Source organism: Chrysemys picta, chromosome 5, assembly GCF_011386835.1.
Source record: "Chrysemys picta bellii isolate R12L10 chromosome 5, ASM1138683v2, whole genome shotgun sequence".
In the NCBI taxonomy this organism is placed as follows: Eukaryota; Metazoa; Chordata; order Testudines; family Emydidae; genus Chrysemys; species Chrysemys picta.
Genome location: NC_088795.1, coordinates 131,117,996 through 131,135,110, shown reverse-complemented (window position 1 = coordinate 131,135,110; position 17,115 = coordinate 131,117,996). Strand labels below are relative to the sequence as shown.

At 44.1% G+C, this 17,115-nt stretch overlaps 1 protein-coding gene across 1 annotated transcript in view; it reads right to left on the bottom strand.

Moving 5' to 3' along the window:
• The window catches only part of SUCLG1 (succinate-CoA ligase GDP/ADP-forming subunit alpha), a 33,235-nt gene extending 16,783 nt beyond the window's left edge, over positions 1-16,452 (bottom strand). Inside the window, exons 1-2 of the mRNA XM_005292460.5 lie at positions 16,215-16,452; positions 1,782-1,885 (exon numbers count right to left, since the gene is read on the bottom strand). Of these exons, the coding sequence (XP_005292517.2) occupies positions 1,782-1,885; positions 16,215-16,263 (153 nt within the window). The 5' untranslated portion in view covers positions 16,264-16,452. The remainder of the gene's footprint in view (positions 1-1,781; positions 1,886-16,214) is intronic.
• Between the last annotated feature and the right edge of the window lie 663 nt (positions 16,453-17,115).

Sequence of the window (17,115 nt, the reverse complement as noted above, 5' to 3'; positions counted from 1 at the left end):
GGGGGAATCTGGGTGCTGGGGGAGCAGAGCTTGCTGGGGTGGGGGTCCAGGTGCAGGTGGTTGGGGCTCCATGTGGAGGGCTTGTCAGAGTGGTCCAGGTGAAGGGGGGTGGGGCTTGTTGAGGTGGGGATTTGATATGCCTGCTTAAAACGGGGGGAGCCCCAGCTGCTGCCGCCCAGGGGACACCACATGCTGGGCTCCTGCCCCTCCCCATGCTTCCCCCATCCCCCCCCTTTCTCTCTTCACTATCCCCTGCCCCAACCCCCTTCCCTAACTCTTACATCCCCCTCCTCCTGCCCCATCTGCCCCCCACTCCCCTATTTCCCCCGTTGGCACTCACTGTCGTGCAGAAAACAGGATAGTTCCCAGCACACAGAAGAAGAACATGACCGGCACTAGTACCCAGGAGGCAGCATCTAAGTGGTACCCTCCTTGAACTGGGAAGCTCTGCACTCGTAGAAATGGGGTGGCAGTGGCACATGACTCCATGTGTCCCTATATACCTTGCCTGCTTGTGCCACCCACAAAATTACACGCATGAGCATCCCTGTTCTGTTCCCTCCCCTCCACCTCCCCCCCCCCCCCCACACCATAGCTTCCCTTTGCTTCCCCTCAGAAAATGACAGGGAAACAAAGAAATCTGCGGGGGGACACAAATTCTGCATGCATGCAATGGCGCAGAATTCCCACAGGAGTAATATAATGGGACGTGGACATAATGAATAGCTATTTTACAGTGCACATTAAAGTTTTAAATGACCTTCAGAATACAGCATGCCTTTTTTTCTTTTAGATCAGAGCAGTTAGGCTCCAAATCACAAGGTAATAGTTCAGTTAGTTAGTCCTCCCCTGCCAATACATTTTCAGACAGCATAGCAGAGGCCCACATTTTAATATTCCAAATCAGCTTTAAGAGATCACAAACAAGATAATCAAGTGCAAAAAAACAATATTGGCAGCTGCTGCTAATTCATATCAATGCACTTCTGCTATCTAATGCAGTCTTTTCATCATTCAAATGTGTAACAATGAGAGAATGTGAAAGAAGGATTAAATGAATTAAGATGACAAAGAATTAAACTGATTCTCTGTGGAAAATAAACTCTTAATTTAAAACAAAAGGCATTGTCTCAATGATAACATTTGAATGAACAATCACTAACCAGAGAAGTTAAAGAGCGCAGTTGCTGAATTTGAGCATGAACTGGATTGGAAACAGTGGGATTCCAGGTTGCTGTCGGAAATTGAAAATACAAAGAATAAAGTGACTACACAAGGCAACCTCTTATTCAGAGGACACAAAGCTTCAATTAACACATATCATGGAGGATTGGTTCTAAACAAAATAAGGATGAAAGTCAGTGGTGTCAAACAGTAACAGAATTATATACAGGATATGGTTTTGCAGCGTAGCAACACACAATGCTTGAAGCAAACTGCTTCATCAATGAAGAACATTTCCCTTTATCCAGAAGATAATTCAGCAGAAAAAATTCAAAGCGGAAAACAGGAAAGCTGTTTCTACAAAGAATGAATATTTTCCTCACAGAACCTTTTGAAGAAATACCTTATATTGGATGTGGTGACAAGGCTAAATAAAGCAAACAGTGATATAATAAGATAACCCAGCTTTTAAAACGTCTGCATTTGCTAGAAGGACATATATATGCACAACAAATAAAACCAAAAATATGGAACACCTGTTAAATCTCTTGGCTACTCAGTTTTTTCCATTTAAAGAAGGTTATACTAAGCATTTCATCTATACCAAAGATACGCACCTGTTTGCCAGTAAAACCCTGACAGATAACCTTTGTATTTTTATTGATATAAAGATTTTTCCGTGTGGCTGAATAGGAACAGTGACGTACTCCATTCTGCTGCACTAAAAATAATAAAATAAAAAGGTTAATAATCGCTTGTGTTTCTAGAATCTTACTTTACCCTTCTATATGGCCTTACAAATGTTACTGAACTAAGCCTTTCAACACCCCATGAATCAGACACGACTTCATTCTACAGTTACATAAGGGAAGGACAGACTCAGATTTTCAGAAAGCTTGAATTTTGGGTGCCCTACCTTAGATACCTCAGGCCTGATTCCCAGGGGTGCTGAGAACCTGTAGCTCCCATTGACTTTGTCTGGAGCGTGGGTAGGGTTGCCAACTCTCCCAGACTGGCCGGGAGTCTCCCAGAATCGATCTCCCAGTGGCTACTGAAACCAGTCCGGGAGATTTTAATAGACTGCTAAAAGTGCGGTCGGTGGTGCAGCAGGTCTAAGGTAAGCATACCTGCGCTGGCTCTGTGCAACTCCTGGAAGTGACTGACATGTCCCTCTGGCTCCTGGGTGCAGAGGGATTCAGCGTGCTGCCCCCCCATGCTGAGTGCCAACTCTGCAGTGTCCATTGGCCAGGAATCACAGCCAATGGGAGCTGTGGGGGTGGTGCCTGCATGCAGGGGCAGCACGCAGAGCCACCTGGCCACCCCGAACCTTGGAGCTGATATGCCAGTCACTTCAGGGGGCTGCCCGAGGTAAGCACCATCCAGCCAAAGCCTGCACCCCTCATCCCATCCCGTACCCCAACCCCCTCCAGCCCTGAGCCCCCTCCTGCACCTAAACTCCCTCCCAGAGCCTGCACCCCCTCCTGCACCCCAACCCCCTGTCACAGGCTCAGCCTGGAGCCCTCTCCCACACTCTGAACCCCTCGGCCCTACCCTCCAGCCCAGAGCACACACACCCCTCCTGCACCCCAACCCCTTGCCCCAGTCTGGTGAAAGTGAGTGAGGGTGGGGGAGGGAGAGAGGCTGGAGGGAGGGGGGGTTTGGAGAAGGGGTGGGACAGGGATAAGGCCTCAGGGAAGGGAAGGGGCAGGGCAGGGTGTTTGGGTTTGTGCAGTTAGACAGTTGGCAACCCTAAGTGTGGGTGCTCAGCATATGAAGAATCAGGCCCTAACTAAGTAACTGTTTAAAAAACAAAAAAAATACATCCAACAATAGAGGACACTTTTAAAAACATGGCCTAAGACTTAACCACGGCCACAGAGTGAGGGATTGTCAGAACTGGGAATGGAGCCAGCTCCTCGGTCCCAATAGCCACACAACCTCATACACACACACACACACACACACACACACACACACACACACACACACCCTACCCTACCTCTTAGCAAATCTGAAACATCTAGCATGTTGAGTGATCCTCAGAAGGATCACTCCAGGGTGAAGATTCAGTGAGAGAAGCTTTTTCCAATACTTTCCTAGCTGCCAGGGCTTAGAAACCACAAGCTTAAAATCATGCTTGGACTCATGGGAAAAAGGAAGACCCTCCATCAACACCACCAGCACCACTTTCCATCTAATTCAGCAAGAGGATGCTTGCATGTGCCTCTTCTCACTGCTTCTAACGCCCTAAAGATATGCAGCTAAAGAAAACCAATGAGTACAGAAAAGGGAACTAATTGCCTTCCCATTGAACAGTTAAGGCATTCTATTGTTGCATCATCCGCTCGATGGCAAAGCACAGTTTAATTTACTTGTGTGAAATGTAAGATAAGAGATGGCTAGGGAAAAGAGGGACAGATTCTTCACAAATCCTTTTGCAAAAAGGTCAGCTGTAGCAGAGAATTTCAACCCTATAATGGGCCTTGGATAGTTTAGAAATCCTCCCTAACCGGGCTGTATTTTATGACACTTATTCTAAGCAGGAAATTGTACATTCCTAGCACACAGCACAGTCAATATTAGTATACGTTACAAGAGATGTGGTGCTGTTCAGGTACCTAAAGTCTTAAGAGGAAAAAACGTTAAGAGATGAACTTTAAGAAAAAGGGAGGAAGTGGAAAGTAAGGGGAAGCTAAAATAAAGATATCCTATCTGGACTGTCTTCGGTTTGAACAGGCACATGCTCAAGTGTGCCTGTAGGGGAGCCACATCATTTAAAAAACAAGACCACAGTATGTAGAGTTCACTGGCTGGAAAAAACATAAAAGAAAAATAACTCTCCAAGTATTTTACAAACAACATATTATATGGAGATATACCTATCTCATAGAAATGGAAGGGACCTTGACAGGTCATTGACTCCAGTCCCCTGCCTTCACAGCAGAACCAAGTACTGTCCCTGACAGATTTTTGCCCCAGATCCCTAAATGCCCCCCTTGAGGATTGAACTCATAACCCTGGGTTTAGGAGGCCAATGCTCAAACCACTGAACTATCCCTCCCAACTCTGCTTCAACACAAGCTCTTATGACCAGATACACGTACTTGTCTACTTACCACTACATGTTACTGACATGTTAAAATAAAGGCACCAGATAGAAATTGCAATTATGGAAGGCTTATTAGTCGAGGTTTCATTTACACAATATTTAAAACCTAAGCAGTTGCAAGTTTTTTTTTCCCCACGGAGAGGCTAAAGGGGCAGTAATCCTACTGAGATCTCTCTTTGCAAAGAACTTTTTAAAGATAAAGCCTGTGTGTGTGTGTGTACCTCCATTCAACCTAAATGAGAAGCAAGGCTAAACCAACATCAAAAGAAGTTTATACACTATTAAGTCAAGTCTGATTTCTCCAGCAAGCGCTGTAGTCTTTTCCCTACTTTTCAGTCATGCCAAAAAATGTGAAGAATTATAATAGCATATGCCTGTCAAACAAATTTAACTCTAAGTGTTCTACTTAAAGCATTAAGAAAAGCAGTACATCAAATAAGACTTCATGGGCAGATCCTTACTCCCACACAGAGCCTCGTTCAAGTCAGCGACAAACACCTGCCAGGGATGATCTAGATATTACTTAGTCCTGCCTCGAGTGCAGGGGACTGGACTAGATCATCTCTCGAGGTCCCGTCCAGTTCTGTGATTCTATGTCTGATTCCAACCTATCAGGTAATCAGTCTTGTTTTCTTGAAGAAACATTGGGAAAAGAATGTTACACGAGACTCTACATAGCACCAAACATTTTGAACAGTCAATAAAATTAGAGTTTAAAGGGAAAATGGATAGGGAGGCTAACAGCATATAACAGAACTGCTAGATATGCATGTCATCAGTCTGTTAAGAAGTCAGAAAAGCCTTTGCAATAGTTCAATCTAATCACTTGCTTTTGTCTGCTTGATCAATATTGCTGGAAGCAATAAACAAATAAGTATTATTCGAAATAAACAATGTTACATACATTTCTTTAAGTTTTAAGAGAAACCATTAAGCCAATAGATCAAGTAGGTCCAGGTCTGAAGCCCTAATAAACATATTGAATGTGATTTTAGGGTAATCTTTAGCAGACCGAAGTTTCAGTCAGGGAAAAATGTGTTATTTTAAACTAGTGCAGCTAAGTGTGGACATACTTACCTCAATTTAAACCTGGTTACATCAATTACAAGGGCAAACTAAACTGCTGTGAGGTTTAAATGGAGGTAAGCATCCACAAAAATGGACAATGGTTAAAAAAAAAAAAAAAAAAAAAAAAACACCCACACACAAAACATAAACGTGGCTTGTTGAACCAGTGTAACTATGTGGTTAGACCAGGTCCATGTATGTTGGAACCTGTGTGTGCCCAGACATTGACAGCAAGTCCAGAGCCAAAAAAAGACACTTGAAATTTGACTTCCCATATATTTGTATATAAAGAATCACTCCTACACACTGGCTAGTTAAAGTACATTTATAAAAAAAGATCCTTTTAAAAGGCTTACTACGCTGACCCTTCTAGGGTGAACAGGCATAGCTGAATCATCCACGGTCAAGGTTCCATGTCAATTAACATTTCAATATTGAGAAGGACTCTAAGCTAGACAGTAGAAAGATGTTCTCAGTGAACATATTTATAATGCAGCACAAAGTCTATTTTAAGTGTTTTCAGTGATTAAATCTGTACATTATTAAAAAAACTGTGATGGACTAAATTTATATTATAACATGATACCACCAGTTCCATTGTTAAGGTTCAACTGACTATTCCATATCTATTTTCGGGGGCTTATTAAAAATTTTTGGAGGCTGAGATGTGTCAGTTTCAGTCCTATGGAGAATTAAATAATAATTAAAAAAAAAAAAAAAAGAGCGCGCACACTTGCTGAGCCTTTCACAAGCCGGCCAAGTGTGAAAAGAGATGCATCTTCCAATGTTTAAAATGTTAATTTTTATGCACTCTGATAACTCAAAACCAGCTTAAACGCCAAGCTTTCTATGGATTTGTCCTGAAGCATGTTACATGGTTTTTACATGGCAGAAGAAATTTGATTCAGGAAAAAATGTAGTTGGGGGGGGGGGGGGAAGAGGGGGGAAGGATATAGGCATGTGCAGATTGTTATCCTCAGCTGTATACTGTCTAGTGCAAGGGTTCTCATAATATTTTGGGTGGCCTCAGCATGTGGTCACCAACTCTTACTAGTGTGCGTTCTGACACTTTTCCCTAAAATACTTAATTAACTTTAGAAAAATAAATATGCACGTATACACACCCAAATCTTTAATTTATTCATGTAGGGTTGTTGTTTTTGGGGGGGGGGGGGCAGATTCAATAATAAAAACAATGCACAGTTGTCTCTATTCTTTACTGGAACTAAACAGAATATCACTTTTCGCTGCCTCCCAGCTAGTATCACTTTTCACAGCAGACTTGATAGCTGGCCAGGAGGCTGTGAAAAATGAATTTTTTATGTTTGTTAATATAGCACTTTTCACAGCCCCAACCTAGCTAGAAAGCCTGCTGTGAAGTCTGCATTAGTAAGTTTGACGTAAAAAGTGATATTAACGAAACATACAAATATCACCTTTCACAGCAGGCTTACTCAGTCTGGGAAAGCCCCAACACAGCAAGCTCTGGTGGAAGGGGGGGCCTGGGGTCCCAGATTTGAAGCCTGAAGCCCCACCAGCCCCACGAAGGTGGATCAGGAACTCACTGGCCATCTGGAGTCCAAGGTTCCCGCAGCATGCCTACATGTCTCCAGATGCAGTGCAGAGCACCACCCCCTGCTGGCGGCATTAGCAAACCCCAAGGCAGCTGTATACAGTGGCAACAGGGAGGGGAGTAGCTGCTCTTTTGCCCTCCACCACTCAGGAGGCTGTCCTGGCCGCAAGAAAAGCTACTGGTGATTGCATGCAGCACGTGGCCACATTTGAGAAACACTGGTCTAGTGTGTGCACTGTATCTGAACAGCAAATGGGCAAGGTCAATAAATGGGCAATGCTAGAAGTCTAAATAATAAAATGGGTGAACTAGAGTGCCTCGTATTAAATGAGGATAATGATACAATAGACATCACAGAAACTTGGTGGAATGAGGATAATCAATGGGATACAATAATACCAGGGTATAAAATATATCGGAAGGACAGAACAGGTCATGCTGGTGGGGGAGTGGCATTATATGTGAAAGAAAGCATAGAATCAAATTAAGTAAAAATCGTTAATGAATCAAACTGTACCATAGAATCTCTATGGATAGAAATTCCATTCCCCATAAAGAATATAGCAGGAGGGATATATTACCGACCATCTGACCAGGATAGTGATAGTGACTATGAAATGCTCAGGGAGATTAGAGAGGGTATTAAAGTTAATTCAATAATAATAATAATGGGGATTTCACTTATCCCCATATTGGCTGGGTACATGTCACCTAAGGATGGGGTGCGTAGATAAAGTTTCTTGACACCTTAAATGACTGCTTCTTGGAGCAGCTAGTCCTGGAACCCACCAAAGGAGAGGCAATTCTTGATTTTGTCCTAAGAGGAGCTCAGGATCTGGTCGAAGAGGTGAATATAGCTGGACTGCTTGGTAATAGTGACCATAATATAATTAAATTTAATTTCCCTGTGGCAGGAAAAACACCACAGCGGCCCAACACTGTAACATTTAATTTCAGAAAGGGGAACTACACAAAAATGAGGTTAGTTAAACAGAAAATAAAGGGTACCGTGCCAAAAGTGAAATCTCTGCAAGCTGCATGGAAACTTTTTAAAGACACCAGAATAGAGGCTCAATTGAAACGTATACCCCAAATTAAAAAAAACATAGCAAGAGAACCAAAAAAGAGCCACCGTGGTTAAACAATGTAAAAGAAGCAGTCAGAGACAAAAAGGCATCCTTTAAAAAGTGGAAGTTAAATCCTAGTGAGGAAAATAGAAAGGAGCATAAACACTGGCAAAAAAAAGTGTAAAAATACAATTAGGAAGGCCAAAAAAGAATTTGAGGAACAGTTAGCCAAAGACTCAAAAAGTAATAGCAATTTTTTTTTTAAAGTACATCAGAAGCAGGATACCTGCTAAACAACCAGTGGGGCCACTGGATGATTGAGGTGCTAAAGGCGCACTCAAGGATGATAAGGCCATTGCAGAGAAACTAAATGAATTCTTTGCGTCTGTCTTCATGGCTGAGGATGTGAGGGAGATTCCCAAAGCTGAGCCATTCGTTTTAGGTGACAGATCTGAGGAACTGTCCTAGATTGAGGTATCATTAGAGGAGGTTTTGGAACAAATTGATAAATTAAACAGCAATAAGTCACCAGGACCAGATGGTATTCTCCCGAGAGTTCTGAAGGAACTCAGATGTGAAATTGCAGAATTACTAACTGTAGTCTGTAACCTATCATTTAAATCAGCTTCTGTACCAGATGACTGGAGGATAGCTAATGGGACTCCAATTTTTAAAAAGGGCTCCAGAGGCGATCCCGGCAATTACAGGCCTGTATGCCCAGTACTGAAGTCAGGCTAACTGGTTGAAACTCTAATGAAGAACAATATTGTCAGACATATCAATGAACATAATTTGTTGAGGAAGAGTCAACATTGTTTTAGTAAAAAGCAACAGAGGGTCCTGTGGCACCTTTAAGATTAACAGAAGTATTGCAGCATAAGCTTTCGTGGGTGAATGCCCATTTCATCAGACGCAAGTGGGCTAGATGGACTTTTGGTCTGACCCAGTAGGGCCATTCTTATGTTCTTAGGTCTACTTATCCTAACCATGTCCAAAAAGTGACTGTAAAAATGGCATAATAAGGCCCCACGTTTATTGTTTAAGACCTTCTCTATACTGGCAAAGAGTACCAAGAATCCTAATCTTAACTGATTACTTCTTGTTTGTTACAGTAGTGCTAGAGGCCCCTGTAACACTTTCCTGGGGTACTCAGAGTTGTGAGGCATCTCATCACCACGACCTGCCCTTAGCGTGAGAAAGTCTTGTATGTGCCTGCCGTGAAACCACCAGCCTCTGGCAACATGAGTAGAGCTGCTGAGCCTTCCAGGCCTGACTCACTCTGTGTAGATTAATGATAGGCACACAACAACCATCTAGTCCTCTGAGCGTCCCTCTGGAGTGCCCAACCCTGTTCTTTTCAAGGAGAGTTTCTGCAATTGCTTAAAATAAATGTATATAGTTATAGCGTACCCTCCTGGGTAGCAAAAAGATGTACCAGATCTAGTGTAGAGAGGCTCTATGATTATATCAACCAATGATAATTCATCTTTCCTTAGAAAAGATCTGAGGTACAAATGGAAAAGTAGATTAAAATTGAGACTTCAAAATTGAGGCTTTCCACTTTGTGATTTAAATCAATCCACTCTAAGATAAGAGGAAACATGCAGAAGACAACTTTGGAAAAGATACACCATGACCTCTTATGTGAAGGGGAAAAAAAAATGGAGTGACAATATGACGGGAAAGAAAGTATAATAAAAGCAAGAGGGCTGTAGCAAGATTTTTTAAATAGTTTATTGAATAGCAAGTTGTTGTTACGCGCACATACGGTACCCCACTTTTCCTCTTCACCTTTGCCTTGTTTCATCAATCAGGATGAGCAGCTCTTGTTCCTCGTCTCCAAGCATTCTTGTCAAGCGCATCTTCCAGGCTGACACCAACCTTCCTCATGTCACAGAATCATAGAAATGTAGAGCTGGAAAGGACCTTGAGAGGTCATCTAGTCCAACCACCCTGGCTGAGGCAAGACCACGTAAAAGCAGACCATCCCCTGACAGATATGTGTCCTTCTGTCCAGTGGTTAAGTATCCTTATAGTTTGAAGCTTTTTACTAATATCTAATCTAAATCTCCCTTGCTCCAGACTAAGCCCATCACTTCTTGTCCTACCTTCACTGCACACAGAAAACAATTGATCACAGTCCTCTCCTATAACAGCTCTCAACAGTCATCACATGTTATTAGATATCCCTCAGTTTTCTCAAGATTTAAACACAACTAAGTATTTTTTAAGCTTTCCTTATAGGTCAGGTTTTCTAAACCATTTATCTTTTTTTTTGCTCACCTCTGGACTCTCTCCAATTTATCCACATCTTTCCAATGTGTGGTGTCCAGAATCGGACAGTTTTCCAGCTGAGGCCTCACCAGTGTTGAATAGAGCGGGATAATTACCTCCCACGTCTTACATACAACACTCCTGTGAATACACCCCAGAATATTAGCCTTTTTTGCAACTGCATCACATTGTTGACTCACACTCAATTTGTGATCCACTATAATCAAGATCTTTTTCAGCAGTAGTACTGCCTAGCCAGTTATTCCCCATTTTGTAGTTGTGCATTTGATTTTGCCTTCCTAAATGAAGCACTTTGCACTTCATTGAATTTCATCTTGTTGATTTCAGACTAATTCTCTAATTTGCCAACATAGTATTTGCAGCCCCTTGCAGGTTTGGTGTCATCTGCAAGTTTTATACGCACTCTCCACTCCATTATCCAAGTCATTCATGAAATTAACTAGTACTGGACCCAGGACTGACCCCTGCGGGACCCCACTAGATATGCCCTCTCAGTTTGACAGAAACCACTGATACTGAGTACAGACTTTCAACTAGTTGTGCACCCCCTTACAGTAATTTCATCTAGACCACATTTCTCTAGTTTGCTTAGGAGAATGTTATGTGGGGCTCTGCCAAAAGCATTACTAATATCAAGATACATCACATCTATAGCTTGCCCCCCTTGTAAGCCAGTAACTCTGTCAAAAAAAGAAAATTAGGTTGGCTTGGCATTATTTGTTCAGATCTGTGCTGGATATTCTTTACAGTCCCATTATCCTCCAATTTCTTACAAGCTGATTTAATAATTTGTTCCAGTATCTTTCCAGGTATCAGTCAGGCTGACTCATCTATAATTCCCCAGGCCCTCTTTGTTCTTCCTTTTAAAGATAGGTGCTAGAGTTGTCCTTCTCCAATCCTCAGGGGACCTTCACTTGTCCTCCATGAGTTCTCAAAGGTAACTGCTAACAGTTCTGAGATTGCTTCAGCTAGTCCAGGGGTGGGCAAACCCCAGCCTGTGGGCCACATCCAGCGGCAGACTTGCCCCCGGCCCCTCCCCTGCTGTCCCCCCTCCCCCGCATGGTTTTTATCCCGGGGCTACTACCTCTTGTACTCTCAGGCCCTTTCCACAGCAGTCGTGCAAAGTGGTTGCACATCGCTTCCAGGGGACAACCTACCATTGTAGTGATAAACTACCTGAAGACAAAAATCCAAAGGGCACGTGTGATTGGCACAGCTTCTACAAACCGGCTGATCAACTGATGTTCTTGGTTTGAAACCCGAGTCTCTTCTCCTAGGAGGACTGCCTACCACAGCTAGCAACCCCCCTCTGCCCAGACAGTACCCAACTTTCATTCCTTCAAATTACAGAATGCAACAACGGAGGAGCCTAGCAATACAGCTATTTTTCTATCTTGTTTAATAGTTGGGCTTAATCCCCAAGCTAGTATTTGCTGGGTACATTTTTCAAGACCTGCCTGTCCAAGAGGAGCATTTACTGGGTGCCTGTCTTAAGTGTTTGCCTCTCCTTACAAGGCCACTTCAATTAAGCAATTCATTGTCAATCCTTTGAGGAGCTGCTTTATACAGCTTTCACTCTATATTTACTTCTAATTTCATTTGAAGAATATGTTCCAAAGATAACTCAAGTTTTAACTAAAAATATCCTACAGACATGGAAATTCCCAGCGATAAACTTGACAAGAGTTGAGGAGTTTAGATAGGCCAGTATGGAAGGAATAGCTTGAACGTTATGAGTGCTTATACTCACCACACCGAACGAATAGAGTCCTGCAAATCTGCTTTATATCCGTGCATATGCACGGACCATGTTTGCGGATCGTGGATGGATGTGGATCAAAATTTTGTATCCGTGCAGGTCTCTACCAATGAAGCCAATACTAATGGGCACCTGCACTAATGACTAGCAAAACCTCAGTACCTATCAACCTCCCCATCTTCTCCTATATCAAGGAGTCCAACATACAGATGAACCATATGGTCACAGATAAACCATATGGCTGATTCAGTTGCATTGAAATGGACCAACTATGGCATCCAAAAGAGAAGTTGCTCTAACTCTTTTTTTTTGGGGGGGGGGAGACACACAACCACCACCACGGCCACCCTGGGATACTGCAGTGAAGCACGTCAATAGTAGGTGCTTTAGCTATGACAGGCTGAGCTGATCAGCCCTATATCAGATAGCCATCTTGTGTAATCATTCCCCTTCATGCCAAGAGAAAGGAAACCCAATAATGACTACTGTTATAGTTGTCCTATAGATACAAAAGCCTCAATATATTTATCTATATATCAAAATGATAACTATGTTACTCAAGATAACTTTGTAGCTGAAACAGCAACCTTATAAGTTTCTCTTATTTTCCTATAAATCTCCCACCCACACCCAGCTATTCCAGGAATGTCTAGCCATTTTTTTTTTAAAAGGTGGTGTTTTAAAAAAAAACAAACAAAAAAAAACTCAGAATATTCCCATGATCCCCCCCCCCCCACAACTAGCATCCTGACTCATTTCAATTCAATCATGCAATACCTTCACTTACAATACAGTGTGTGCTTGTCTACATACATATGTGAGCAGTCTCTATCGCCTCAACATTCCATATATAAGTGGTGCATAATTTCTAACCTTTGAGTTAGTTTGCCATTCATTAGCCTTTTACAGAAATTATTTCACAACACCATGATTTAAACGCTGATTCTTTACAATTAAGATGATCAAGGGCATGTTGCAAGATCATCAAGCACAAACAAGAATAAGTTTGTACCTGTTTTACAATCAAAATCAGCAACTTATGATCAAAATCATCACTGTGCAGAATAGCTTTATTAACTGTTTTTATACAAAAAAATATGTTCAGCCTCAAAATCCCTGTGGAAAAGGGACTAGGTTAATGTGAAATTGTATGACAGAAGATGTTGTTATAGAATAAGTGTTGTTAAGTGGAGTTGTATGATGGAGTATGTTGTTGGATGACGACCAAAATAACACATGCTGTTCGGTGCACAGATACAGTTGCTTGGACTCCTGGACAAAAGTTTTACCAAGCCTTCCCGTTTGGAACTTTAGGTGTTTGAATTTGTCAACTGGCAGTTTATTTTTGTAAATATTATTTTTAAAAGTGTTTTTCCTAACAGAGTAGCTGTTAACCAGTACATACTAAATATCTTCCCAAAAATCCCTTAAAAAACAAAAACAAAAAACTTATGTGAGTGTCTTTCTTCCTGATGCCCTGTCAAAGTTTTGTAAAGGGAGCAGAAAGGGATGTTAGTTTCAGCAAGAGTGGAAACTGACTTGGGCTCCAATCCTGTAATTTAAAGCACACAGGCAGATTGCTGCACTTGCATGGAGTGCCAAAGAATTCAGGGGGCCTCGCCAGTCTGTCCATATGCTATCAGTTGTAGGATAGAAGCCTGACAACTAAGGGACCGATTCTTCAATGGACTCCAAAGGAGCAGATCCCTGTGCAGATCTCCATTGACTTCAATCTGTCCATTCAGCACTCACTGCGGGATCGGTGTCTGTCTAACTTATTACAAAGGGATACAGTGAAATTTGCTACACACAGCGCTGCCAACTGCAAGGTAAACAAACTGTAAAGACAAAGAATGTTTTCGCTAATCTCTTTCGGTTACAGTGATCTTAATAGTTACAAGTAACACCTATGACCACAAAAAGTTTTCAAGCAGAATTATGATTTTTAAGTTTAAATAAACTTCATATTTTTTTAGTTATTAGTAGGACCCTACCATACCAAATTTGCAGCCATGAAAAATACATCACGGACTGTGAAATCTGGTTTCCCCGTGACATCTGGTCTTTTGTGCTTTTACCCTATACTATACAGATTTCACAGGGGAGATCAGTGTTTCTCAAATTAGGGGTCCTGACCAAAAAAGGAGTTGCGGGGTGCAGAGGGGGAGGGGTGTTGCAAGGTTATTTAGAGGGGGTGCGGTATTGCCATCCTTACTTCTGTGCTGCCTTCAGAGCTGGGCAGCCGGAGAGCAGCGGCAGTTGGCCAGGCGCCCAGCTCGGAAGGCAGTGCCCCACCAGCAGCAGCGCAGAAGTAAGGGTGGCAATACCATACCATGCCATCCTTACCTCTGCACTGCTGCTGGCGGCGCCTCTGCCTTCAAAGCTGGGATCCCGGCCAGCAGCAGTCGCTCTCCGGTTGCCTAGCTCTAAAGGAAGCGCCATCATCAGCAGCAGCGCAGAAGTAAGGGTAGCAGTACTGCAACGTCCCCTACAATAACCTTGTGACCCCCTCTCAACTCCTTTTTGGGTCAGGACCCCTACAATTACAACACCATGAAATTTCAGATTGAAATAGCTGAAATCATGATAGTTATGATTTTTAAACTCTTATGACTATGAAATTGACCAAATATACTGTGAATTTGGACTTTAAAGAAATACCATTTGTTCTTATCCTTTCAAGAAACTCCCCAGTTCATTCAGTGCTCGCCTTATGACATACAGGACTCTCAGCTAACAGAGGAAAAGAAAATTAAAGGTATTTTAAGAAAGAGTAACCGATGACCACCTCTGGTTTTGCTGACTGGCACAGCTCCACCCAGCACCCTCAACAGTTGGACCTGCATGTTCATGCTTTGCTCACCATTTACAGTACTATAAAACAATTATGTCCTAAAAAGAATGTTTTCTCCAGTACATGTTTACTGAACTTTATAACTCAGATCTGTCTCTCTCTTTTTTTAAAAAAATACAGGCTGTCAGCAACAGGTGTTAAGTGTGAGAAAGAAAAGTATGCAGAACAATCACACTCAACTTTTTTTGAACAGCTACAAAGTTTTGCTAAAAGACAACCTCACCTGTACCATCTAAAGTGCCCACTGAGGGCTGCCACTCATGTTGGATTGCCTGACAAGGCACTGACATACGACTTTAAATACCTTTCCGGGTCTGAAAAAGAGCTCTGTGTAGCTCAAGAGCTTGCCTCTTTCACCAACAGAAGTTGGTCCAATAAAAGATAGTGTTTTCACTCACCGTGCAGCTCTAATCGGATATTGAAAAGCAAGTTAATGACTACAGTAGGAGTCAGCAACCTTTCAGATGCGGTGTGCTGAGTCTTCATTTATTCACTTTAATTTAAGGTTTCATGTGCCAGTCATACATTTTAACATTGTTAGACGGTCTCTTTCTATAAGTCTATAATATAGAACTAAATTATTGTTGTATGTAAAGTAAATAAGGTTTTTCAAATGTTTAATTTAATTTTAAACAAAGCTTCTTAAAATGCAGAGCCCCCCGGACCAGTGGCAGGACCCGGGCAGTGTGAGTGCCACTGAACATCGGCACGCGTGCCATAGGTTGCCTACCCCTGGACTAGAGCATTGGACTGGGACACAGGAGACCTGGGCTCTTTTCCTGGCTCTGCCACCAGCCTACAGAAAGTCACTTCCCTGCTCTGGGTGCAAGTCCCCCGCACCCCTCAGAGGGAGATAACGATCCCAGCTTCACCGGCACGGCGCTTGGAGATCCACGGCTGAAGAGCCCCGTGCAAGAGCCAGGCATGACTTCCAACCGGGCCGCCACGGGGGCAGCCATCGCCTCCGCCCGCCAAAGCGGAGCTAATCGCGCCCTCCTGTTCCCCCAGACGGCAGCTACCCACGGACGGTCCCCACAAAAAGCAGGAGCAGTTGGGAGCCCCCCCCCCCCCCGCGATGCACGAAGCCGGGGGGGGGGGGGCAGCCCAGCCGCGCGGGGCCCGGAGACACCAAGCCACGCCCCGGGGGGGGGGTGTCTCCCAGCCCCAGGCCAGACCGGCGTAAGGCCCCCAGGGCCCTGCCCAGCTGGGGGAGGGGGGCCGCGAGGCCTCCCCCCAGCCAGACCTAGCGCCCGCGAGGCTCCGAGGGCCCCAGTCAGCGCGGGGTCCGGGGCTGCCGCCCGGCCCCGCCCCGGCCCGATACTCACAGAGCAGGAGGCGGCCCAGGAGGCGGGAAGCGCCGCTGCAGTGAGACATCGTCTCCTTCGCCAATGACACGGGGCCCGGGCGGGCGGCTCCGCGCGCGCACGCAGGCGGCCAGCGAGAACGCCGGAGGCCAAACCACCCCTAAACCCGGGACAGCCCCGCCCTGCCACGGGGATATGGGGCCCGGCGCTGGCCAGGCCACCAATCCCACATCCGGCCCTGGGTGGCGACTCCGCAGCCAGCCGGGAGGGGTCCTCGCGAGCTGAGGGCAGGACCCCGCCGCGCAGGGGGTTGTGGGGATTGTAGTTCAGTGGTAGAGGGAGGGGAGAAGAGCAGAGAAGGCTGAGAGCTTAGGGAAGGGGAAGAGGTGAGGGGGAAGAGCCAAAGGAAAAGGGGGCAGAGGGGGGATTTTCATCCAAGACTCAGAGCAAATCAGTTGTAAGGCTCCTTTCACCATCAGTTCAGCCCAACCCCTCATGGCAAAGCATGGAGCCTTGGTGTAAACCGGGCTATAGGCTTCTGGTGTTTGCTACCGCCCCTGTTTTAATGCAGCAGAAAAAAAGGGTTGCCAACCCGTGCAGTTTTATAGGCTCCATTTAGGACTCAGCCCTACAAGGTGTGGCACAGCCTGGCCCTGATCCAGCAAACAAGCTCTTAAACACTTGCCAAAATGTAAGCATCTGAGTAGACCCATTCAAGTCAAGTTTAAGTGCTTGACTGGATCAGATTAGGGTTGCCAACCCACCAGGATTGGCCTGGAGTCTCCCGGAATTGGCGTCCATCTCCCGGCGACTATTGAAAGCAATCCGGGAGATTTTAATAGGCTATTTTAAGCAAATGACACTGCATCATGTGGGGGAAAATAATTTCCCGGAATAGCTTCAGTCAGAGTTGGCAACCCTA